Source organism: Carassius gibelio, chromosome B9, assembly GCF_023724105.1.
Source record: "Carassius gibelio isolate Cgi1373 ecotype wild population from Czech Republic chromosome B9, carGib1.2-hapl.c, whole genome shotgun sequence".
In the NCBI taxonomy this organism is placed as follows: Eukaryota; Metazoa; Chordata; class Actinopteri; order Cypriniformes; family Cyprinidae; genus Carassius; species Carassius gibelio.
Window position 1 is genome coordinate 24,522,562 of NC_068404.1, and position 25,905 is coordinate 24,548,466.

Genomic DNA, 25,905 nt, shown 5'->3' on the forward strand with positions numbered 1-25,905 from the left:
AAACAGAACATCTGACGGTTTCTACATCGTGTTCTTCATCATTTCCTCAGTTTCTGGAGTCTGGAGACCAGAGCTTGTGAGAAGCGTCCGCGCGTTCCCGTCCCCGCGGCGCGTCCGCACTCACTTCAAAGGCTTCCCTGGACTCAGAGCGCTGTGACGTCATGAGACGCGAGGCGCGCATACGCTCGAGCAGATGAGATGCCGGAGCGCAACAGGCGAGCGCACATCTCGAGCTCACAACTGCAATGATAACTTCCTGATATCTTTACCAAAAGTTTATTCGAACTCTTTGCACTTTCGTTCCAAGGCAGTATTGGCTTTCTTTTGTGTTCTGTGTGGTGCTATGACTGCTGAAGAGATGAATTCATCTCAACTCAATAGAGATTCGCTGAAGTGGAGATGTGTAGTTGGGATCATGTGGTATCTGTTGATTCTGTGTGACTGCTATAATCTGGATGTGGAGCATCCTTTAGTTTTTCATGGACCCAATGGATCATTATTCGGATACTCGGTTCTGCTTCATCAGCATGCTGAGGACTCATGGTAAGAGACTCGTGCTTGAGAAGTTTTGATGTTGTAATTCAGAGCTGAATGGGCAACAATGAGATTTAAACTACTGTAATTTTTGCCCTGCTCAGGAGCATTTTCTACAAATTTGGTGCATTTGTATTTCTAACCCAAGTCGAATCAATTGCATAAAATATATTCTCACGTGTGAATGATTATGACTTTCACCTTTACTATCAAACTTTCATGCCAGTGTATATTTTTATACGCATTAATCACTGTGTCAAGCTTTAGAGTTGTTGGGAGTGGTTTTTCACATTTATTGTTTCAGAGATTACTTTATTATTTGTTTTTAATTCAAAGTCTGAACTAATAGGCCTAGAAGAATATTGTGAATTGCATCAAATGTTGCAGATGAACTTGCTCATGATAGGATCTCACATGAGCATATCTCAGAGTTTCTTTTGCCCCTAGCCCCGAGTAACTTCAGACCATGGATTCATGTTTGCAAAACATGCTTTTCTCCGTCTAAAACTATTTTAAACTGCAAGCTTGCTGCTTTAATGCTATCTTATTAATTCAATGGCAAATATTTGTACTTATATTCATTTGTCGCACTGATGGACTGTTTATAATGAATCATTCTTTCTAAAATATTGATGTTGGTTTCAAAAGTGGCAAAACCCACTTGTTAAATGTCATATTTATTGTTAAGGCTGATAGTTGGAGCGCCTGTGGCAGATTCCAGCTTTTATCCTAATACTACCAAAAAGCCTGGAGCCATCTACAGCTGCAGTGTGAGGAGCTCCCAATGTGTGCAGCTCCCTGTTGGTAGGTCTTCCCTCCCTTACCTTCAGAAATCCAGCTTCTCTAAATGTTGTTTTATCTATAATCTGAAAGGTAGAGTTGTGTAAGAAATATTTTTTTTTAAATGTTACTTTTAAAAGTGAAATAATATGTGGTCATTTGGCAGTAAACTGTTATACAATGCTTAAGAGATCAGCAGTTCAAGTGGGGTCCAAAAATTCACCAAAACATTGAAATCCAATTTAATCCTGAAAAAAAATATATATATTAGGATTTTACTAGATAATCATATCTTAAAACTGCTCTCAAATCATGATGGAGAACATGATCATCAGGTTTTGTCCATGTCAGCTCCAGTCATTAATGCTAATGGGGACAAAGAAAATATCCAAACGAAGACTGATCATATATATATATATATATATATATATATATATATCATATATATATATATATATATATATATATATGTATTCCTCTGGATCTCGTTTTTGTCCTTCTAGACCACCTCTTAACAGGCATGCATTTCCATTTGACCACGTTGTACCGTTTAGACACACTTTCTGAGAGCACTCTGATTGAACTTAAGTATGCTTTATAGACCACTGAGTGTGAAAACATCCTGTGAATGAATTCCCCTTGCAGGGTAAGCCAGACTGTGGAGGGTTTCCTCCTGTCAAGAAGAGGATGCTTATATTCTCAGCCTGAAACAAGGGCGAGGGATAGTCTTCTTTGTAGATCAAGCTACAGGATATATATAGGTCGCAAATAAAATATCTCTGTTTAGTTAAGGGAAATGGCATTAAACAAATAATTCCCACCAAAAGCCAAGCTCGAGAGAAAACATGCTCATTTAGAGATTGTTGATGTGTCTGAAAAGGTTTCATTATTAGTGGCATTTGCTAAGAGAGGTATCACTATTATTATTGCTTGTATCTACTGTAACTTTTCCACGTAATTCACTGTGATCCATGTGCTATAGATGGGTTTTTGAGGAGTTGTGTGCTGTTACTTTTCTAGTCAATCAAGTTTATATGGGTTTCTCCTGGCAATAATAAAATGGCAGAGAAAAACTACAGTATAATAGACTTTCATTGAGTGACTGAGCCATACATCGTGACCAGATTTGGTTTTTTAGACACCTTTTCACTTGGGCCAGGTGGCAACCACAGGCTGAAAACATTCAAAATACCTTAGCAACCACATGCAGTACCCTGGGAACCATCTACAAGACCACATTGTGTAGTTTTGTTCTGAAATGTAGGAATCTAGTTGCTGCTAATTGTTTTACAAGAAGATTTAATATGGTGTGGAATGGACATGGTTCATAAGTGATGCTCAAAGAACATTTTTTACATCTCAACGTGATACTTTCAGATATATTTGTAGAGTTGTTTTCGCAAGTTTCACCACATGCTCCTCATCCGGTGACATTCAGTAGTGAGCTTGTGAGCCACAGGTGTGAATTTGCTTGAGAGGAAAATAATTTGCACTTTTACTAAAGTAGTTTGGGCTTCTGATGGATTGTGTATTAATTTAGGCATATTAAGTGTATTAATTTGACTGCATGCTTTCAGGAGGTGTACAGTACTGTGGAAAACACTGTTTGGCAGAGAATAATAACCAGTGGCTTGGTGTCAGTCTGTCCCGGCAGCCCTCAAAAGGCCATGTTTTGGTATGTCTTTTGGTTAAAGCATGCATTTCATTCACCAAGCCTGCATTTATTTGATCAAAAACACAGCTGTAATATTATTGTTTCTATCTGAATTCATTTTGAAATGTCATATATTCCTGTGATGACAAAGTTGAATTTTTTATTAGCCTTTGCTCCAAAAATCAGTGTCACTGGATCCTCCAGAAATCAGTCTAATATGCTGCTTAAGAAACATTCCTTAAATATTGTAAATGTTGAAAACAGTTGCCACTTAATGTGTGTGTGTGTGCGTGTGTGTGTGTGTGTTTTATGGAAACTGTGACATGCTAACATATAAATGTTTGGTGTAAAAAAAAAAAAGAGGCAGCAACAACAGTTTTTAAAGATTGGTCGTAATACGAAACATTATTAATAATGGAGCACCAATAATAATTGATTATTAAGTACCAAATCAGTATATCAGAAGACTTGAGCAGTGACGGCTGAAAATCTTGCTTTGCCATCAAAATAATAAATTAGTTGTTAAGATATAATAAATAGAAAACAGCTATCTTAAATGATCATATTTCATAGTATTGTTGATTTATTGTATTTTGATCGAATAAATGCAGCTTTTGGTATTTTTGTGTGAAATATGTACTGTATGATGAAGGGTATAGTGAGTAAATAATTGTTTAGTAACACTGTTCTGGTTTAAACTTTAGGCATGTGGACATCGGTGGAAGAACGTCTTCTACTCTAGTAAAGACAATCAGAACAAGCTGCCACTTGGTGTTTGCTTCCGTTTCAGCCCAGATTTGAAACGTGCCAGTCATATTATCCCCTGCTATAAAGGTACAGATATCCATAACTACTGCATTGGTTAGGTTGTGATTCACAGGTTTAAACCTAGCATATCCTACCGCAAACTAATTGTTGTCAAATGAGCACCAGTGTTCACTTTCTCTTCTTAGATCATCAAAGGAAGTTTGGTGAAGGTTATGGGTCATGTCAAGCGGGGATATCCAATTTATTCACAGAGGTATAAGGAACTTTTATGGCATTTTGATTGAGCTGGCATTTAATTCAATTGATTTGGTAAGAATACATTGGATTTGTAGGACATGATGGTCATGGGAGCCCCTGGTACCTCATACTGGACCGGATCCGTTCTTGTCTACAACACCACAAGCAACATTTCAGCTGCTTATGTGGATGATGAAGGCGAAGTTCTCTATGGCAGCTATTTAGGTGAGTTCTGAAATTGATAACACATCCAAGTAAGTATATACAGTAGGCACAGTTATAAGAACTAAGGCAGAATTATTGTGCTGTCTGCTAAGATACTTCATTTTATAAATATTCTAAGGCAGCATGTATTTTTTCATGGAGAAGGCCATTCCAAAATGCATTGCAAAAAAGATCATTGCATAAAAAGAGTTGAAGCTTCTTAGGCAGGTGCAAGATCAAAAGATACAACAAATCATGGGAAAAGGATCTGCACACTTGTTCTCACTTTATTTAGAAAAGTTAAAAGCCACAAGATCATTACATCTATAATGGCAGGTGTGTGTATGTGTATTCCTGCCTGTGCAGGTTTTGGAACAGAAATACTGTATGGTCTGTTTTTTTTTTATTTTTAAGATTTGTTTATTGGGTCGTGTTGATAATAAGTGATTTTCCTTTTGGGGTTTAGAGATACAGTGGTCTAATTTTGCTAAAATGTTTATTATTAAGCGTGTAAAAAGATACATATAATCCAGGGATAATCAGCTTCTTAAGACGTGCAGCAGGATACAGACTTTTGCTTTTATATGGCATTATGTTTTTCAGTTTAAACAGGAAACAGACACCGTTGCATAATTTACGAGCATCACACTGTTGCAAAATATAACTAATGTGTCACTTTGTTTTGATCTCATGGCAACCTATTTATACTTTCTAAACAAACATACATTTCAGTAATGTCTCATTTTAGTCATGGATATTGCATTTTGTACATGTGATTTTGTGGGTTCCTCTCTTAACAGTAAAGTAGTCCGTCAAATCAAATTTATTTGTATAAATTAGATTTTCACAATACATTTGTTATAAGCAATTAAATAATAATATTGTAACAATGTTAATGTTTATATTTAATATCTTAAAATCTTCACGCCCTTCAGACCTTCATTATTTAAAGGGCTCCTGCTGCTAAATTGAAAGTTTTAGGGATTTTAGTGTTTTTTTGTCATATATGTATATATATATATTAAATATGTCCTCACAGTTCTTTTTAATGTAAATGTTAGTTTTTTTGTTCTTCGAGTTAAACTACATCAATACAATTTTTGTATTTTGTTTTATTTCAGTTAATGTTTATGTCACATTTTAGTTATCCATAATAACTCTGTAGATTAGGAAGATTTGGTCTTTAAATAATTGCTTTTTACAGTGTTTTTGAAGACTTTGAATGGGCATTTGGGACATTTTACCACAATGTAGGCTTTTCTTCCCATCAGGTTATGCTGTTGGTGCTGGACACTTTCTAGATCCTCAAAGCACTGAGATAGTGGGTGGTGCTCCCCAGCATGAACAGACTGGTAAAGTAAGGGTTAACACCACAACCACCACCACCACCACAGTCATCTATCTATTAGAACAGACCCAATTTTGAAGTATTTTAATGTCACAGTTCTCTAGTTTGGTCAGGTTTTTGTAGCTTCATAGCCAGGGGTGCACATAATTTTTTCGGCCTGGTTCAGATTTGATTTGGTCCTCACACTGCATACACCGTGACCCATTAAATATAACTATAAAAAATGAATTAATAATAGTTATAATATTATTGCACTTTATTCATTTCGTTTTTTTTATTTATTTTTTATAAAATAATAGTAAATAAACTAAATAATAGTGTGTGATAATATTAATAAAAATAAAAGGCAGTCCTAGTATTAAATACAAATACATTTATTTTATAGTAAACTTAAAAATAAAATGCTAATATTTACTACTACTTTCTTTGTTTGCCTCTTTAAAAAGAATCGCTTTATGTATTCCCTAATTTTAAGTCGCTTTGGATAAAAGCATCTAAAAATAAATAAATAAAAGCGTTTTCATCATATTCAAACTTAAAATCAGCAGGCTTTTATTTTGGCGGGTTTTCGGCAAGTAAGTATACGCGCTTCCGGATTTAGCGCAGCTGATTAAAGCGCGTCAGTGGATGAACGTCACAGTTTTGTATTGTGCTTTGAAAACGGCATGGCCTAACTTAGATTTAGGCTTTCAAGTTGAAAATAAAACGTATATAGTACAGTTTCTGATCTTAAATGGTAATTGTGTATTAACAGCTGTCAACAATGTCGCAAATGCGCTGTCAGAACATATTTATATTACGCATTTTTTATTTTGGTCGCGCATGCGGACCAATTATGTGCACCCCTGTTCATAGCAGTCTTCTGAATACACTATACTGAATATCAGTAGTTGTGTTTAAATGGATTTAAATATGAGACCCTCTTGACATCTTTACTCTGTAGACAGATGTGAAAGGTAAAACAGTTAAACTGAACTCTTCTTCCATCTGTGCGGAAGAGGAAGTAGGTTTTTATTTGCAGATGTGCTGAGTCTGCAGCATTTATGAGTTTTGTGGATAACGTTATGGTGTCTGTCTGATGATTTTACCAAAGAAACAGACACTGGAAAAAAGCTTATCAGTGAGCTACCATTCATATTTGTGTTGAAACTATGTGAACGTATTTAATTCACTAGCATAAACAATCCATTGTTAGGCTACTGTGTGTTAGCAAGTTCCCATTTCCCATATTCCTGTGTTGTTGTTTTTTTACTCCAGGCCTACATATTTAGGATTGAGGGCAACACTTTGAAAATCGTTGCCAAAACCAAAGGCAAGAAGGTAAGAAATTTAAAGAATTTCCTAGTGTTCGTAGGTCATTTTCCTGCTGAATGAACACGATAGTGATGTTTGCTCCTGTTTACAGATTGGCTCTTATTATGGAGCTAGTTTATGTGCTGTTGACCTGAATGCAGACGGACTGTCCGATCTGCTGGTTGGGGCTCCTACGTTCAGCTCAGTCAGGGAGGAGGGACGAGTTCATGTCTACATAAACCAGGGAGAGGTGAGTGACATGATATGTGACCCTGGACCAAAAAACAACATTGTATGGGTCAAAATTAATGTTTTTTATTTTATGCCAAAAATCATTAGGATATTAAGAAAAGATCATGTTCCATGAAGATATTTTGTAAATTTCCTACATTTGGATTTTGGATTAATAATATGCATTGCTAAGAACTTAATTTGGACAACTTTAAGGTCGATTTTCTCAATATTTCGATTTATTTGCACCCTCAGATACCAGATTTTCAAATAGTTGTACAGTATCTCTTTGCTCTATCCTAACAAACCATACATCAATGGGAAGTTTATTTATTCAGCTTTCACATGATCTCAATTTTTTTTTAAAATGTACCCTTATGACTGGTTCTGTGGTCCAGAGTAACATTTCATTATGTTTTAATACATACCTATGATCTGATCTCACAAAGAAATTGTTTATTCTAAAAATAAAAGCAATAAAATAATGTATGTTTGTTTTTAGGACCACCAAAAGTACTGTTAAAATAAATTTTGTTATTACACAGACACACATAAAATAATTTTTAAAAGTAATTTTTATGGACCTAAACTATGCATAAAAATAAACGAAATTAAAAATAATAAATAAATATTATTTTATTGTTTTACATGTAAATTAGCATAAATTAAATGCATTAAATCAAATTACTACCAAACGATTTTTAAATATTTATTTCTAAGTTGTAATTTATTTTTAAATAATAATGAAGTAAATTATATTTATTTTATTATATATATATATATATATATATATATATATATATATATATATATATATATATATATATATATATATATATAATTTTAATATACATGATATTATTTTATGTTTATTTAACTGTATATTATATATATATATATATATATATATATATATATATTTACTTATTTAAATATTTTTCTAAATAATATGTTTATATTATATATTTAATAAATTTGCATTGCTAAAAAAGATGTTAAAGGATTATTAGAAAATGTGCTTAATTTTTTAAACCATAAAGCTTTTGGGGTGGAATATGACCAGTATGTGATCTTGATGGGTTTGATGCAAATCACCCATTTATTCCTAACCAATTTAATAATTTAATGGTACGAGTTTTATATCTGCATATTTAGGACTGTTTTATCTTGTTGTATTTGTTCAGTGTACAAGTATGTATTCTGGCTTTGACTGTGACCACCAAGCCCTTATCAATAGAACAGGTTTCCCTTTCCCATAATGTCAAAAATTAACCAGCTACTCCAAAAAGCACCATGCTTTTAACACTACACATATGACTGCTTGACTATCACCCTTTTCTGTGTTGTTTTATGCTACCACAAACCATAGTTTGCACATTTTTTTGGTCACAGTTGAAGTACAAAAACAGTTTGGTCAACTGTGGTCAATTGTTTATCTGCTTCTTAACACTTAACACCATGCTTCTGTTGAAAACATCCTCAGCATCACTGTGTATCTTTCTCAGGCTAAACTGAAAGAGGCAGACTTTGAGTTAGTTGGGAGTGACTCTTATGCAGCACGTTTTGGGGAAACCATCATGAACCTTGGTGATATTGATGATGACGGATATCCAGGTACAGTACTGTATGTCTGACTGACACATCAATGTCTGTGTATAAATCCTTTATAAACCACTTCAGTTTTGTAGGTTTTTCACGGTGAATTGCTTTATGTGACTAGCCAAGTGTACTAAAATTGCACTGTATCATGTTTTGCTGGATTTAAAAATGTTTTTTTTTTCGTTAAGGGTTTTTTTTTTTTTTTTCTCAAGCAAGGTTTGATGGTAAACCTCAATGTTTCACTTCCTCCTTTTGTATCTTCTTTATATTTCAGTGCCCGTTTTTTGTCATAGAAACCCCATCTTCACTTTAGAGTGGTTTCATGGCTAGGTATTTCTTAATGTCTGAATCAGATATGAAGATGATCTTGATAATTTTCAGTAGATTATAGACAGAGGTTTGCAGACAGAGCATGGTTAGAAAGAACAATATCACATCTACTATAGTGGACCACAGTAAAACAGCTGTTAAAAGAGTGAAACACGCCTGCTCACACATACTTAAACTTGCACAGACCTTACTGTCATATTGTCACATTGTTACTGACTAGTGTCAGTGCATCAGCATAAACCAAAACTATTGTCTAAATAATGTTTTCAAGACTAGGATTTTCTCTGTTATAAAACCCAAATAGCTGCCTATTATTTGAGAAAACATCTATTAAAATCTATCTATTCTAATAAACCTGAAAATGTCTAGCACACAAATCATTAGTCTATCAGTTCTTGTCAGAACTGCATGCATTTTATGTATATTTGTTAGGATTTCTCTGAAATGAATACTTTCACTGAGCCTTTTTGTGAATGATATATCATGTGACCATGAACCACAAAAGCAGTCATAAGTTGCAGTGGTATATTTGAAGCAATAGTCAACAATACACTGTGTGGGTCAAAATTGGCTTATGAATGGTTTTATGGTCCGTATGTATATTATATAATGCATGCAATGCTAGGTTAGAATTTGACCATTTGACCAAAATAAGAAAATAATAGAATGTGACCAAAATAATGTACAGTACCATTCCAAAGTTTAGGAATAGTAATTTGTTTGTAAAGAAATTAATATTTGTATCAAACAAGGATGCATTAAATTGATTAAAAAGTGACAGTAAAGACATTCAAAAGATTTCAAATATATGTGCTGTTTTTAGTTTTTTATTCAACTTTCTATTCATCAACAACTGTTTTACTGTTTCCACAACATTTATAATAATCTTTCTTCGTAATAATTCTCCAATTCCAAATCAGCATATTAGAAAGATTTCTAAACCATCGTGTGACACTGAAGACCGGAGTAATGGCTGTTGAAAATTGAGCTTTGTCATCACAGGAATACATACAAACAATCTTAAAATACAAAACTGTATTTAAAAAAAAATGCAATAGTATTTTTCAGTATTGCTGTTTTCACTATATTTTGATCCAATAAATGCAGCCTTGGTGAGGCTTTTTTCAAAAACATTAAAAAAATCTTTTTAATGCTATACCTTAAAATGTACCTTAAATACCTTACAGTTTTGCAAGACTCATAAAATGCTGTCTCCTTAGACTGAACACTAGGTTTTGGAACAAAGCTAACGGAACAGTGCTTGTGTTTCAGATGTGGCCATCGGAGCCCCTCAGGAGGACGATCTGCGTGGTGCTATATATATCTACAATGGGAGGAGAAGTGGTATTGGACAGAGTTTCTCTCAAGTACGTTCCCCAGCTGCTGTTAATGCTGATATTATGGGTAGGGAAGAATGAAACGGAGGCGGGAAAGGTCAGACCTGAGCAGTCCTTCCCATCCTGTGCAAATTGCCCTATTGTTTTGAGTCTTTCTTCTTCTCTCTTCCACACCGGAGTACTAAGTGTTCAGTCCTGAAATCCTTCTCTCTCCATGTGTAGTTTCGAGCAGTGATCAGGACAAATCCAAATCATGAGAATCCAGTTATAAAAACAAATGTTTAAGAAGAACATCATCTAATTATATTAACTTCAGGCCAAAATGATTACATACAGGATGTTTGTAGTGATCAGCAGCGGCTCTTGTGGCCTTGTGACAGTACTGTGGTTTTTCAGTATTTTTAGAGCATGATGAGAGCAAATGTCAAAGGTCATGGGTTTGATCCCAGGGTTACACAAACTAATTAAATGTAGAACTTAAATGTTAGTCACTCAATAAAAGTGTCTGCAAAAAAAAAAAAAAAAAAAAGGCTATAATATGCATTCAGCTGGTCATTATTGCAAAATAAACAATTCAATATCAAGTATTCCAGAGAGCATGGGCATTTAAATTAGCCAAAACAATGAGAAAACATTGCTCATTTGACAAATTTTTCCATTTTTCCATTATAGATTACCAAATCAGTTTACCTTCTTCCCGTTTAAGTATTATATTAACATGTGATCTCTTGAAATAGATGTAAGAATGTCCATAAATAAGATTATTTGCATTTCTCTTGGAATACAGCGCAACTCCATTGGCATTCAATATGTCAAATTTGAATTCTTATGGCGCTTTTCCACTGTATGGTATGGCAAGGTACAGTTTGGTACGGTTCACTTTTAGGGTTTTCTTTTAGTACAAGCTTGTTTGAGGTTCCAAGCAGGGTTGCCAGGTTTTCACAACAAAACCCACTCAACTGCTTCTCAAAACTAGCCCAATTATGTTTTGAGGGGGATCCCCCAGTGAATCGCATTAAGGTGGGGGTAAAATATATGTTTTTGGTGTGGATAAAACAAAGCAAAATTAGCATTAAAGGGGCTAATTATCACGTTAACAGGATCGCTTAAACCTGCGGACATGAAAAAAAAACCTGCGTCAAGAGTATTAAAGTAGCCCAGTTCCATAACATGCAATGAAAATGTTTTTCAGGAGTCGCGGCAGTAGAGGTGGCACAATTACAATGATGTGAATAATCCCGCCCACTCTAAAGCGATACTAAACTGCAGTGGAAATGCAAACGGAGCCGTGCCGTACTGAGCCGCACCGAGTTGTACCCCGCAGTGGAAAAGTGCCATTAATATTTTCTGAATGCCGTCTTTGTGCTTTCTTCAATGCAGAGAATAACGGGCTCTTTGTTGGGCAACAACTTCAGGATGTTTGGCCAATCAGTGTCTGGAGGAGTTGATGTTGATAGCAACAATTACCCAGGTAACGCTTTAAGCACAAAAAACATAAATAGCATATGTTTCCTCTGGGAACAGGAAGCATGTTCAACCTACAATACTTTCAAAAGTTTGGGCTCAGTAGTATTTTTTAACTTAATTCTTTTATTCAGAATGTATGCATTTTTGTAAAAAAAATTACATAAAAAAGACATTTATAATGTTACAAAATATTTATTTTAAATAAATTGTGTCCTGAAGGAATTTTTAAAAAATGATCATAGTTTCCACAAAAATATTAAACAGCACTGTATATTGAAATATTAAGCTTTTTAACATTAGGCATATTTTAGACTGATTTCTGAAGGATCATGTGACTCTATAGACTGGACCTCAGACAAAGTATTAGAGAGTGGTGTTACTGCCTCGACGTATAGTTGTTCAGTTCTGTGCACACTACTTGCATTCAATGTAAATGTGGTCATCACTCCCTGACATTTTGGGAGTGAATTCACTAGTCAAATGTGGTTTTCCTTTCTGTAAACAACCAAACTCTGCATGCACAAATGAAGAGCAGCCAGTTAGTGTGTGTACAGGGCAATATTATAGCACATCTTTAGAGGAAATGTCATGGTGTGACGTTTTCAGATCATTTGTGTTATTAATTATGCTGTGGGTGTCAGCTGTGAAGAACTTCCTTAGTATGTATCACAAATCAAAAAGAGACACAAAATAGAGCTGACACAACATTTTTTTTCTCTCAGATGTGTCAGAACTTCTTGTTCTCAGACTCTGTTTCCTGTCTTGAGAAGTAAACTTTTTGAAGGCAGAAAAATATGCACAGAACCAGAATGGAAAAGTACTACATACTGTTGTGAAAGAAAGTAGTAGTACTGTATGTTTACTGTGAACAGTATGCAAATCGTCTGTATGAAGGAAACACCCTGATTACCTAGCTCACTACTTTTTCTCAAATTTGCAATTAAAGCACAGTGTGTGGAAGATGATTGTACTCAACTTTCATTTAATTAAGAACAAGCTGTTTTCAGGCTCGCTATTTGTCATGAACTACCTTTTTTATTATTTTGTACTGTTCTCTGAGGTTCACTTATAATGTTATCAACCGGCGTTTGCGCCTTTGTTATTTACACTATATATTTGTGAATCTGTGTTGATCTTCTTCTGTGTTCTGTGTGGTACATTCCACAATCTGTCGTTTTGGCAGTATAGCTTCAACATAAACAGTTTTTAGACAAACAAGAAAGTTTTGAGTTCTGAGAGTTCTGAGATCTTGTTTTGTCTCAAATAATAGGCAGCTATTTTGGTTTTATAACAGAGAAAATCCTAGTCTTGAAAACATTATTTAGACAATAGTTTTGGTTTGTTTGTAGAATTGTTTAATATTTTAAAGAATACTAGTGCACTTAGGAATGTGTGAAAGAATAACCCAGTCAGGTACTGTATGTTTTATGGGAATTTTATGTTCTCACCCAGATGTTGCAGTGGGAGCTTTCCTGTCAGACTCAGCTGTGGTGTTCAGGTAAAAACAGCAGATGCATTTTTTTCACACACATTTGCTTTGGTAACTTTTAAGATTTGGTATTGTCACGGGAATTTATTTCTGCATAACTGAATGTGAATGGCCATCATTGAATTCTATACATCTTCCACTCCTTAAGTTTACTAAAGCAAATTTAATGTTGTTTTTCGGTTCCAATAAGACTATAGAACTTTATTTAGCAAATTTAAATAGATTCCATAGAATTATGTTAATGATCTTCTAAAATCAGCATGTAAATGAATACACACACACACACACACACACACACACACACACACACACACACACACACACACACATATATATATATATATATATATGTATATGTGTATATATATATATATATATATATATATATATATATATATATATATATATATATATATATATATATATATATATATATATATATATATATATATATATATTAAAAGTCACTTCTTGTTGTTGTATGGGATAAGCTGTCATAATGGGATCCTGCAACTAAAAATCTATATACTAACTTAATTCATCAACTAAATTGTATTTAAAAACTAAACATCTAAACACTTTTGTAACACTTTATGTCAAGCCTTTTTTTTTTACCATGCATTATAAAGGATTATTAAAGGGTATAATGCAACATAATGATTCATAATGTTGTAATGTGTTGTAATACATTATATATTGTTGTAAATAATTATAACCAAATTTAAAATGCATAATGTAACAATGAATTGATGGTGTATTAACTGTGGTTATAGTTTTTCCATGAGATAATATAATGCATTAAAAGGTGCATTACAAGGCATAATTAATCTATTAAAACTACTTTTGTAATGCATAATGCATGAAGGCTTTCAGTAATGCTACCAACACTTTAAATGGAAAAGATAAAGTTTTTATTAATAAAGTACAATAAAAAAAATATACCAATAATTAATCACAATATGTATGACAGATTCTCTGGATAGCCCTGGCCTCCTGTGGTAATTTTTGGACCTGACAACTAACCCAGTAACTCTGGTTGTTTCAGGACGCGTCCAGTAGTGAAGGTGGATGCTGTCATGTTGCTGCCTGAGAGCTTGAACCGGTCCATAGCCCAGTGCACTGAAAATGGTCTTCCTGCTGTATGTGTCAAAGTTAACGTGTGCTTTAGTGTCGAAGGGAAAAAAATCCCAGGACTTATAGGTAAGAGCATAACCGTTTTGAAAACTGTACTTTTGACTTAAATTCCCTTCAAATCAACAGTATGTCTTCAATAAAACCCAACAGTGATTCAAGTGATTCATTACGCAACTTCCTGCAGTGCTATCTTACTCTTTAGATACGATTTGAAGTGACCTGTGATATTTTGAGCTTCCCGCACATGCTCTCAGAGTTCAAGGATGGACGTTGTTTGTGAGAGGTTGTGTGTTGGCTGCTCTTATCAGTTGCCACGCTTAAGGCAGTGGTAGTTCGCTGTGCTTCAGACATCTTTCCTAGCTCTTTATCTCGGCCCCACATCCCCTCTTTTGTTGTGGCGGTTGGAGGGCTCAGGGTGTGTGTCAAGGCCTGCCTTTAATGATAGATTGACGCTCTGTGTCCAAATAGTAAACAACAGAGCCGTGCTTGATGACAAATACTCACAATCTTGAAACTGATATGACGTATCGATGGCAGAAATGTGCCCCCCAGAGATTTTGCTGTAGCGCTTATACAACAGTAGATTGATACAGTATATCTGTCCGTTTACAGGACTGCTGCATGTGTTATTTAACAGTGCGATAATAAAGAGCGGGATGTCCCAAACAAGAGTAGAACTGTTTCGTTTCATTGTTAACGGTCACACAGGAACATCATAACGGCTTTGACTGTAGCTCATCCAATCTGATTTCATAATCAAAATGTATATTTTATATTATTAGTTGTACTGTTGTATGCCATGTTTTCTTTTTTTATAATGAATAACCTTTTGATTAGGCTTCATTAAAGAGAAAATAATTAACTTTTAATTTGTAACGTATTTAATTCACTTGCTTATCTAAAACGGGTTGTTATTTAGCCTTTCTGTCCGCTAAATCTGTATGACCTCAATGTTCAAATGTTTTTAGGCTTTTTTTTTTTTTTTTTGCATTCAATGCAATTAATATATTTTCGGCATCTTACAAATCCCCTGAAGTTCCTTCACCATAAGATGATAATGAGAATCTGAATTGTTCTGAAGATTTAACAGGATGTCTTTGCCTGACTTTAACTTTGTCTCTGAATGCCATATTCTTCCTGTGCAGAGCTGAAGTACAACATAACAGCCGATGTTCACCACAAAGATGGCTTCCCTTCCCGATTTTATTTCATTGGAAATGGCACATCCAATGTCACATCGGGGAAAGTGAAGGCCGAGCATCAGAAGCTCACTTGTGCCACCCATCAGGCCTTCATGAAGGTGCGAGACTCTGTTTATGTTCTTTACCTGTGTTGGAGGATGTCACGTTATGACTTAAATCTTAAACAAATTACTATGCATTTTATGACAAAGGCAGATTCATAATTTAGTTTATTTTAGAAGTTACCCCGACACTGTTTTTTGGATTTAGAAATGTTGTTGTTTGGTGTTTATTTATTATGTTGGCATTCTTTTACCGTTCACTAGTGAGAACCATTAGTTAGATTAAGTACAGTAACGAAAATCCCTTAGGTACAGAAATCTCCTCCAGCATTTCAGTGTATGGATGAAATTCATGTAAAAAGCCAGATGGGTCTTGATGTTTTCTTAGATCGGCCCTTGCTGTGTGTCCCAAACTTAAATCCTCTACACAAAAGTGCTGATTCAGACCGAAGCCCACGTCACTCTGCTCTTCATGCTGGAGTTAATCAGCCTCTCTGAGAAACCCAGGTGGTGTGACTCTCTCTAGGTTTACAGCGTGGCTCCACGCAGGAGGCCGGGATGATAAAGAGGCTCTTACAGATAGTTTGTTGGAGTCGATAGCAGGTTGTCGCTGCTGGCGAACAGGAGGAAGAGCCAGGCAGGATGGCGCGGGGGAGGATGGTGCAGAAAGACACCTAGACAGTTGATAAAGTGCAGATAGATGGCTCTGTGAGTATGAGTGAATGTTCCAGGTGTTTGGTGGGCCCCTCTGGACACCTCTCCCTCCGTCTCTTCCTGTAATCACGGCCATCTGATCCAGTTCATGTTTTACACAGTAATTAATGGAGGCCAGTGTGTAGCTTCACTGTTATTAATGGCTGCCGATGGAGACGATGGCCATAAACAAGTGTGATTATCTGTCAGAGGTAAACCTAAACAAGGAGGCTGCTCTATTCCAGGTATTTTTAGAGTTTAATTATTAATGAGCAATAAGAGTAACGAACGGAACACAAACAGATGTGTGCTGTGTTTTAGAAAGGTGTCAGAGGAGCTTGTCGAGCCCTGTTATATTTTGTCATATTTACTATTTATTATTAGAACAGGAAGTTTGAGATGAGTGCATTGAAGGGTGTGTTCGTTTTTAAAAATAGCTTTAGTCTTGTTTATGTCAGTTGCTGCTTGCTAATATTCAGGGGGTATTGGTGAGAGCGATGTTGTTGGAAATGTTTTGGTATTTTGGTATGTATTTTCTTCAATACCTCTCCACCGAAAACTAAAGGAAGCCTATCTAAAGCGCTGTTGTTTTGATAGTGTGTCACTGAGAGTTGGAAATGTACCAGCGCTGAATTTCTGAAAAAGCAAGCAATGTTTTAGCTCTTGCTTTGAGCTGAATAAAGGTGTGAAGGAAACACCCAGTTGCTCACGACTATGTAAAGCCATTCTCACCACCCATAGTGAACCACAGCAGTTTTCTCATAAAATCATTCTACAGGTTCTATGAAATATCACCCGTCTGTCTGGGCTAAACCTATGAGATTAGAAACGCCAGTAATACACCAGATGCGTGTGAGAACATTTGGATGACTGAGTTTAGCGGCCACATCCTGAGCAAAGTATGCAAGTTCACAGCTTTGACTTTGACTTTGAGTTTAGCCTTTGCTGCAGAAACGAGTGTCTCTCTGAGGTTGTTGTTGTGGCTAGAGTCCAGCTCATTTACACTGGCCATGGAAGAGCTTTCCAAAACCCCGGTCACACATCTCCCCTGCAGCTAAATACGGGCCCGAGAGACCCCACAGGACAACTCCCAACCTCTGAGCCCCCAATTAGAGACGGCCATCACAGCCGACAGAGCAAACCTGCATGAATTATCTGCACTTAGGTTAGGAAAATTAAGATGATAGGAATAAGAAATATTGTCAAACACAAGTTTGGGGTCGGTAAGGTTTTTAGATGCTTTTAAACAAAGTATCTTCTGTTCAACGAGGCTGCATTTGTTTGTTCAAAAATAAACAGTAATATCGTGAAATATTCGTATAATATAAAATATCTGTTTTCTATTTTGTTATATTTTAAAATGTCATTTATTCCTGTAATGCAATGCTGAATTTTCAGCATCATGGCTCCCGTCTTCTGTGTTACACAATCTTTCAGAAATAATATGCTGGTTAATTATTATGAATGTTTGAAACATTGGTGCTTCATATTTTTGTGGATACCATGACATACTTTTGTCCTGATTTCGTTGAGTAGAAAGTTAAAAAGAACAGCATTTGTTTTAAATAGAAATGTTTTATAATGTCAAACGTTTATTTACTGTATTACTGAATTAAATGTTTTAATTTCCTTCCAAAGATAAATAAATTGTACTGATTGCAGATTTTCTGAGAGTACTAGTGTACAAGTAGAAACTAATCGAATCATGTGAAATTTGATGTTGAAACTGGGTTTTTAACCAAATGGCATATAGCAGGAATGATTCAGAAACCTGTTTGGAAACAATTATTAGAAATATAAATCATTTGTAATATTATGTCTTAATTTAATTTAAGAGTATATCGGAGCACCTTGCATTGGTGGAGGTGACATTTGGATGGAAAAACACCGGTCATTTTCTTTAGAACATCTTGCTATTATATATATATTTATATGAATGAATATATATAATATATTTTATTTCTTACATGTGCAGAAAGACATCCGGGATATCTTCTCACCCATCCATTTTGAGGTGAAATATGAACTTGGAGAGCACCACGTGCTACAGAAGGACTCCGGGGACTTGCATTCGCTCAAACCCATTCTACAGCAGAAGGATGAACAAAGCAACGTTGTGAAAAACAATGTCTGTTTTTCTTTGCTTCGTTATTGTGGTTCATTTCTGAGGCCACTTTATTAACCTCATTGTAAGTCACAATGTGTCTTGATTTGAAATCTTTCTCTGTTTCTGTAGACCATCTTTGCCAGATATTGTTCCTGGGAAAACTGTTCGACCAACCTACAGGTTTCTGCTCATCTGGTTTTACCACAGTAAGTCATCAACGTGTTTTCTAGGCAGACTGGGTGCATCTCTGGGAAATTGCATAGAAATGTATTTGTTATTTAATATGATTTAAATAATACAAAAATTACAATTGTACATATATATATATATATATATATATATATATATATATATATATATATATATCTTAGAAGTCATTTATGTACAAAATTTAATTTATGCTGATTTTCATAAAAAAATAATTGCATTTAGAAAGATATTACATTTATAATGACATTTATAATGTCACAATACAAAACATCTAAACAATCCTAAAATAAGATTAAAAATACTCCTAATAAAAAATATTTATTTTAATTGTGGGATAAAATGAGGATATTTACTGTATTAAATGTTGTACATTGTACACTGTTGTAAGCTTAAGCTTTAATACTTATAGTTTTCTTGAGCTGATTTTCTTTTCTAGTGCACGGTGACAGGTACAGACCTCTCTAAATATTCTAGTTGTGCTGGTTTTGTTCGTGACTAACAGGAGGGTTTTTGAGATGATCTGCTCTCCTCATGGATACACCCATTAAACCAAGCAGCACAGCAGCCAAAGCTTTATATCGATGTACTTTATGCATCACATTTCTTGGACTCGCCCGATTGAGGCGAAAGCGTGAGTGTGCACATTAGCATTTTGGATCATGTTTGCAGCCCTATGCAAACTAATTTATGGACACCCCCCCCCCACCCCTCACCCATTGGTGATAATACATGATCTGATTATTTATAAGGGCTGTGTGTGTAAGTGTGTATGAGAGAAAAAGAGTGAGGGGGAGAGTGTCTTGTCACTCTCCCAGATGCACCTGGTGCCTTTAGATGTGAAACATCAGGCTTTAGCTACACAAACACATGCAGGAAAAACACTGGTTCATTTTCCTATTAAATTCTACAATATTGAGTATTAACTATTATATATCTTCATGTATATATATATATATATATATATATATATATATATATATATATATATATATATATATATATATATATATATATATATATATATATATATATATATATATATATATATAAATTGATAGCCTGAATGCACTGTTAGTCGCTTTGGATAAAAGCATCTGCTAAATGACTAAATTAAATTTTAATTTAATATATTTATGTGTGTGTGTGTGTGTGTGTGTATTTACAGTTATCAGTTTAGTTAATTGATCAAAACAAATATTTTAAATGTTTTTATTTGTATTTTTTATTTATTTTTTAAATGGGATGAAATAAAGAGGAGTTGATTGCAAGGAACTGATTACAGTTGCAGTGACATTGAATTTTTGCTTTTGCACCAGTTACCACAATATATAAATTTTTATATTAAAGTATTTAATTGTCTTGCACATCCTTTGGCATACAATTATTATTCAGTTATTCACTATTTTTTAATTACCGAACTTTTTTTTTAACTATTGTTCTTTTTGGCAGCTTTTAAAATGTGTAATATTTTCAAATATTGAAAATGGTATTTCATACTCAACATTTTCTGTGGTTAAAATGATGCTTAAACCATAATAATAACTATTATTATTATTATTTGTATTTTTTTTTTCAGAATATTTTCTTCACTCTGATATAAAAATTATACAGACTAAACAATAGATTTAATATGGATTAAAAATGCTTCATTTATAAAATGAATTCATTTATGTTTAAAATAACTGTTTCCTCAACAGGTCCTATGGGAACATGCCATACTTTGCGCTGGGTCATGGAAAAAGCATCATGTTAAACACCACACTGGTCAACATTGGAGATGATGCTCTTCTACCCAAACTTCACCTGAGGTTTCCCAGTAACCTGCATTTCATCAAAGTGCTGGAGGTCATTTCATTTGGTTTGGTTTTCAGACAGCTTTTAGCTCTATTTGTTTCTGATGCACTTCACTTCACTCTTGCCTTTAATGTGCTTTAATATTTGTGATATTATTTCAGGAAGATAAATACATCAGCTGTGTAATCGCAGAGGAGAACAAAGTGGTCATTGGACTGGACTGCAATGTTGGGAATTTATACATCTCTCCTTTCTCAAAGGTACATGTCTTTAGCAATGGTAGATAAATGAGTTTGCTTGTTGGAATATAAACATCTCTTTGCTTTCTTCCAGATCAACATCACCTTTTTATTGGATGTGATGCAGAACAGCAGCGCGGGGAACCTTAGCATTAACATCAATGTGACGAGGTGAGAGATCTCAGCACTAGATCTGAGGAATTCATTACAAATGATGGTTTACACAAATACAAAGACATCTGAGCCAAAAGTAAACATTTGTGTAGAGCATCTCACTACTGCTTATGGTTGTAAATTGACATCAGAATGCAAAAGACAAACAAAGGCATTAAACAGCACACTGTGTGCTTTCAGTTTTAATATTAGAAACAAGTAAAACTGGATCTAAAGATGGATGCCTACATAGCCTACGTAATGAGTTCCTATAATGAAATCTCAGGGTATATGAGGGTTTTACTCCGATAATTAAACTCATTAAACATTTTCCCACATATACAATGACCCCAAAAAGCACACTTACACTTCACTTAACATGACATTTCATTAGATAGGGCACTATCAAACTAAGCGGCGTCTGCAAATAAAAGCTGCTAGAGCTTTCCTCAGAGCTAACTACACCCTTTTAAGAACCATTTTTAACTGTTAAAAATGCATAAAATAGCTAGTTAATTTTTGTCACTGTTGTATGTTTCCTTCATAGTGAGTGTGAACCAATCTAATGTGTGTTTTTCAGCGAGAACTTTGAGAACACAGATCTTCAGCACGACAATGTGGCTGTTCTCACGTTGCCCTTGAGATATGCAGTTGACCTCAATGTTCACGGGTAAGTTGTCTGGTTTGCTAATGAATGTGGATCCCGTAAATTCCGGAAGAATAACAGGCCAAGTTACGGGACGATTCTCTTCATCTCTCCTCTGCAGATTCGTCTCTCCGACTTCATTTCTGATTGGAAAAGAAGAGTCGATGACGGTCGACTGCTATCCTGAGAAGTTCAATTATACGTTCAAGGTATTTTAGCTCTCGTCAGACAGACAACAATGTCATTAAGCACTAATGAATCATTTGACATGATTTGTTTCATTACAACTCGCAGGTGATGAATATGGGTCCTAGTAAATCTCTTGATACAGGAGTAAAGATCGGCTTGCCTCTGATGCTGGTACCATACAAATACCAGCTAATCAGGATCACCGATTTACAGGTGAGATTTACATATGTAACAAATATGCATTTAGGGTCTGTAAGATTGTTTTTGAATGAAATAAATGAATGCTTTTATTCACTAAGGATGTATTAAAATGATCAGATGTGACATTAAGACATTTATTCACAGAAGAAACACACAAATTATTCCTAAAGGTGCCTATTACTTGGCTTGTAATATATGCTATACATGATCTATATGTACACATCTTTTTCTTTCATTAAACTTTAGTTGCTTTTTGTCTTGCAGACAACTCTTGGGCATTGCTTCCAGAGGAACGATTCAGTACAGATTATTGATGACTGTGACATCCCAGAAGCTTCCTTTATTGAAGAAATTGTTTTCTTTTTTCCCCCAAAAACCAAGCGCATAATGGTAAAATAATAGTCACACTATTGAGTTCTAGTGTGTTTAGTGTAAATGAGGGCTGTCAAAATGGCTGAAAAACTAAAGTCAAATTTTTACTTAAATATGATCAAAATCTGAATTATATTTGAATTTAAAATGCATAATTTCAGTAGGCGTGAAGAAAAGCTTTCGGCTTCTCTTCTGAGACCACAAGAGGTCACATCGAGCATAAAAAAACTTCTTCGTGTGAGACGCGATTGCAATGGTAAAAGATCTCCCTGTAGAAAATGCGCGAAATATGTGTTCTGTGCGAACGGCTTGGTTTCAGTTTAATCTAAATAAGATTTTCTCCACATTGATGCTCTTTTTTTCTGCAATATTTTTAATGAATAATGCAGCAGCGCCACATCTAGTGGCGTCAACTAGATAGGCTAACAAAACATTATAATGCAACGAAACGTACATCATTATTGTTATCTCGTTCGCCGCTGATGAGTCTGCCTCCTTAACGCACATGAAAAAAAAATTAATGCAACGTTTTTGCATTTGAATGTGAATTTTTATTTATCATTTGACAGATATTCGAAATTCAAATCATTTTTGACAGCCCTAGTGTAAATGTTATGAGGAGGTCTCACGCTCTGTTGTTCTGCAGTTCTGTGCTCCTGAAGATAAGACCTGTAGGATGGTAGAGTGTCACTTCGGTGACTTGGAAGTTGGAAAGGAAGTTACCATCACTATGGAAGTGGAGCTCAACCCCAGGGTTCTCCAGATGAGTCCAGTGAGTATTTGTTAGAGATGAGAAGAAGAATATTGCCCACTCAAACCATTGTTTGACAGATAGATAACCTGAATTTCATAACCAAGACACATGACCTTATGCATGTATATTTCCTACAGGGCAGACACAATGTCATGACGATACGTGGCATGATTGACCTTATTTCACCAGTGAAGGATGCCGACACCATCCTACTAAAGGATGACGTTTCTGCTAGAGTAAGTAGTCTGAATCTCTAAAGCCAGAAATACTTGACGAGATGCTGCATTTACAGCTTTTTGTTACACTTGAATGTTTGTAATGTTTCAGGTCTCCTTGGAGGCTCTGTACAGCAGTTATCCTGTGATGGCTGTGCAGATTTTTCTAATAGTATCCAGTCTGATCGTTGGACTGATGATTTTAGCACTGCTTGTCATTGCCCTCTGGAAGGTATGTATCATATGACACATTCTCAAGTGTGACTTAATGTCATATCCTAATGCAAGACTCTTAGGAAGACTCATAGGAATCGTTCATTCATTTCACTAAAGCTAGACCTGAAATATCTGAAGATATGTCTTTTTTTAGAGATACACCATCTCACGGATGGTTTAACTTCACAGATGGTTTAAGTAGCTAAGAAAGTAGTCTGATTGGTTTCTGGTAAACGAGAACCAGTTCTAATCCAGCACGATTCTTTATGTTTGAGACATACTTTTGCTTATTGACTATCGTGCATTCTCTTGCTTTTATTAGTTTGGATTCTTTGAGCGGAAGTTGAAGGAGGAGCAGTTTGACCAGGACAGTTGGGACTATGTACCTAAGAAAGAGTCTGTGTCATAATAAGGGATTTACATCACAAAACCAATTCGATTGGAAGGGACAAACCATGAAGGACTACTGCTGTGTCGACATCATGAGCTGGACTCATAATAACCTACAGCCATGAACCACAAAGCGATGAAGAGTACAAAGACTGACAAAAGAATCTGCATTTTCTGTTAGCAGGATGAAGCCAATGCACTTTAGAGAACGGAACATACTACATGAGCTCAATGAATCGCTCCGGGACTGTGTCAAGGGAGAAAAGGATTCAGAATGTACTGTCGCTACAAAACGTTACGGCTCTGTTCCAAAACCTAGTGAGCAACCTAAGTAGGCAGCATTGCTTTGGAGGCGTTTCTTAAAGGTAGGAAGCAGGGCCAAATTTTAAGGCAGCATTACAATTTATAAGGTGCTATTTGAGTTCGGATTCTGCATTAACAGCTGCCTATTTAGGGTGTAGACAGCAAGGCAGCTCACTAGGTTTTGGAACGGAGCCTAAATGGTTCATCACAGGTTTGCCTATGATCACTGAACATTGGCTGATGGCCTGCTGTAGAGGAGAAATTGCACTGCTGTAGCTTTTCTTACTAAGGTTATTCCTGTGTTTATCTGAATAGAGGCTTGCTCTTTTACGCCTGAAAGTTAGTATACCCTCTACAGAGGTGACACAGGATTTTCTTGCACTTTCAGTCACCCTTTGCGAAGCGGAACATTGCTGCGATAAGGGTTTTCACACCTTTGCATCACTGCAGTATCGGATCTTCTTGCAGAAAAAGGATGCATTCTCTCCCTCCTCCCAAACTCTCGCTGCTGAGTTCAATAGTTAGAAGTTTAACTGAGACGCCAGATGGAAAGAGCGAGTGTTTGCTGTGTGCTCTGGCTGGGTGCCATGGAAACGGGGCAAAGGAGGCTGCTGTTGTGTGTCTGTACTGTGCTACAGAAGAGTGACAGGATTGGCATGTGTCTGGCTCCCAGCCATTGCTTAAGAGAGAGGGAGTGTGTGTGTGTGTTGTATTCATTTATAGGACATGAAATCCACAAATATACAAAGCACCATGACCACTCACTCATGTGCAGGTCCATGGCAAACCCACACGCACAGAAATCTTTCCGCCAAAATCAAATGTTAGTGAAAAATTATATTCAATACAATATATACTTAATATTATAATTAATATACTATAATTGTTATAATTGAAAACATTTGAAAAAACAACACAGAGTCAATAAAAAAAGGAAAAATTAGAGAGAGGAAAAAAATCTATAAAATTAGATATTGATTTTTTTTTTTTTTTAATTACATTTAATTTCCCAAACCCGATTATGTCAAATGTATCATCATATGCAAAGTGATTTTGGTGCTGTTATAAGAAACTAAAACTAAAATTTACTGACATTTTATGAATACATTTGTTTCTAAATATTCAAACAAACAAAATTATGAACTAAACTGAATTTTTTTTTTTTATCATAATGGTTGTTGTAGTTGTTAATAATAATAAAATAAAATAAAAACATTTTATAAATAAAAATGTATATATATATTTTTTTTGATGTATTCCAGATTATAAAACATTTATACAATTTTTTTTTACAAATCTCTTTTTCCCCAAATAATTTTACATTTTTTTCCCCAAATATTCTTTCTCTGTTTTTGCTTGGGCCTGGTCAAAGGAGTGTGCTGGTGCATGAATAAAAAAATAATTAAAGCTGAAAATGTGGGATATAATCTTTAGATTTGGGAAGCCACATCGGATGAGTTGCTTGTCAGGGCTTTTTATATAAAATATACAAAGAGAAAAAAATAAAAAATAAGTCTCTTCTGTTCAGGAAATGGTGTAAAAAATGCAATTATAATTTTTTTTTTATCATTATTTTTAATAAGTTAATGTTTTCATTTTATTTCATGTCTTTAGAAAAAATTACTTTGAAAAAAAAAATACTTTGGTTTAAGTTGTTATGCACTGGAATGTACAACAGTACGTGTCATATGTTTTTGCTTTGTCTTAACATATAAATGTTAAAGCTTGGCTCTGGGCAGTTTGTTCTTTCAGTTTCTGGTACTGTAGCTCTACTA

At 35.0% G+C, this 25,905-nt stretch overlaps 1 protein-coding gene across 1 annotated transcript; it reads left to right on the forward strand.

Moving 5' to 3' along the window:
* The first annotated feature begins 150 nt into the window (after positions 1–150).
* Positions 151–25,858, forward strand: LOC127964762 (integrin alpha-4-like). The gene is made up of 28 exons (XM_052565083.1): positions 151–543; positions 1,223–1,338; positions 2,892–2,989; positions 3,673–3,802; positions 3,922–3,989; positions 4,069–4,198; positions 5,449–5,534; positions 6,783–6,845; positions 6,931–7,068; positions 8,555–8,663; positions 10,251–10,345; positions 11,696–11,786; positions 13,235–13,280; positions 14,317–14,471; positions 15,551–15,705; positions 18,317–18,469; positions 18,578–18,654; positions 20,356–20,503; positions 20,614–20,712; positions 20,786–20,862; positions 21,425–21,514; positions 21,612–21,699; positions 21,785–21,892; positions 22,145–22,270; positions 22,899–23,024; positions 23,144–23,242; positions 23,334–23,453; positions 23,760–25,858. The coding sequence occupies exons 1-28, from the start codon at positions 194–196 to the stop codon at positions 23,844–23,846; spliced, it is 3,228 nt and encodes a 1,075-aa protein (XP_052421043.1). The 5' UTR covers positions 151–193; the 3' UTR covers positions 23,847–25,858.
* Positions 25,859–25,905: the final 47 nt, after the last annotated feature.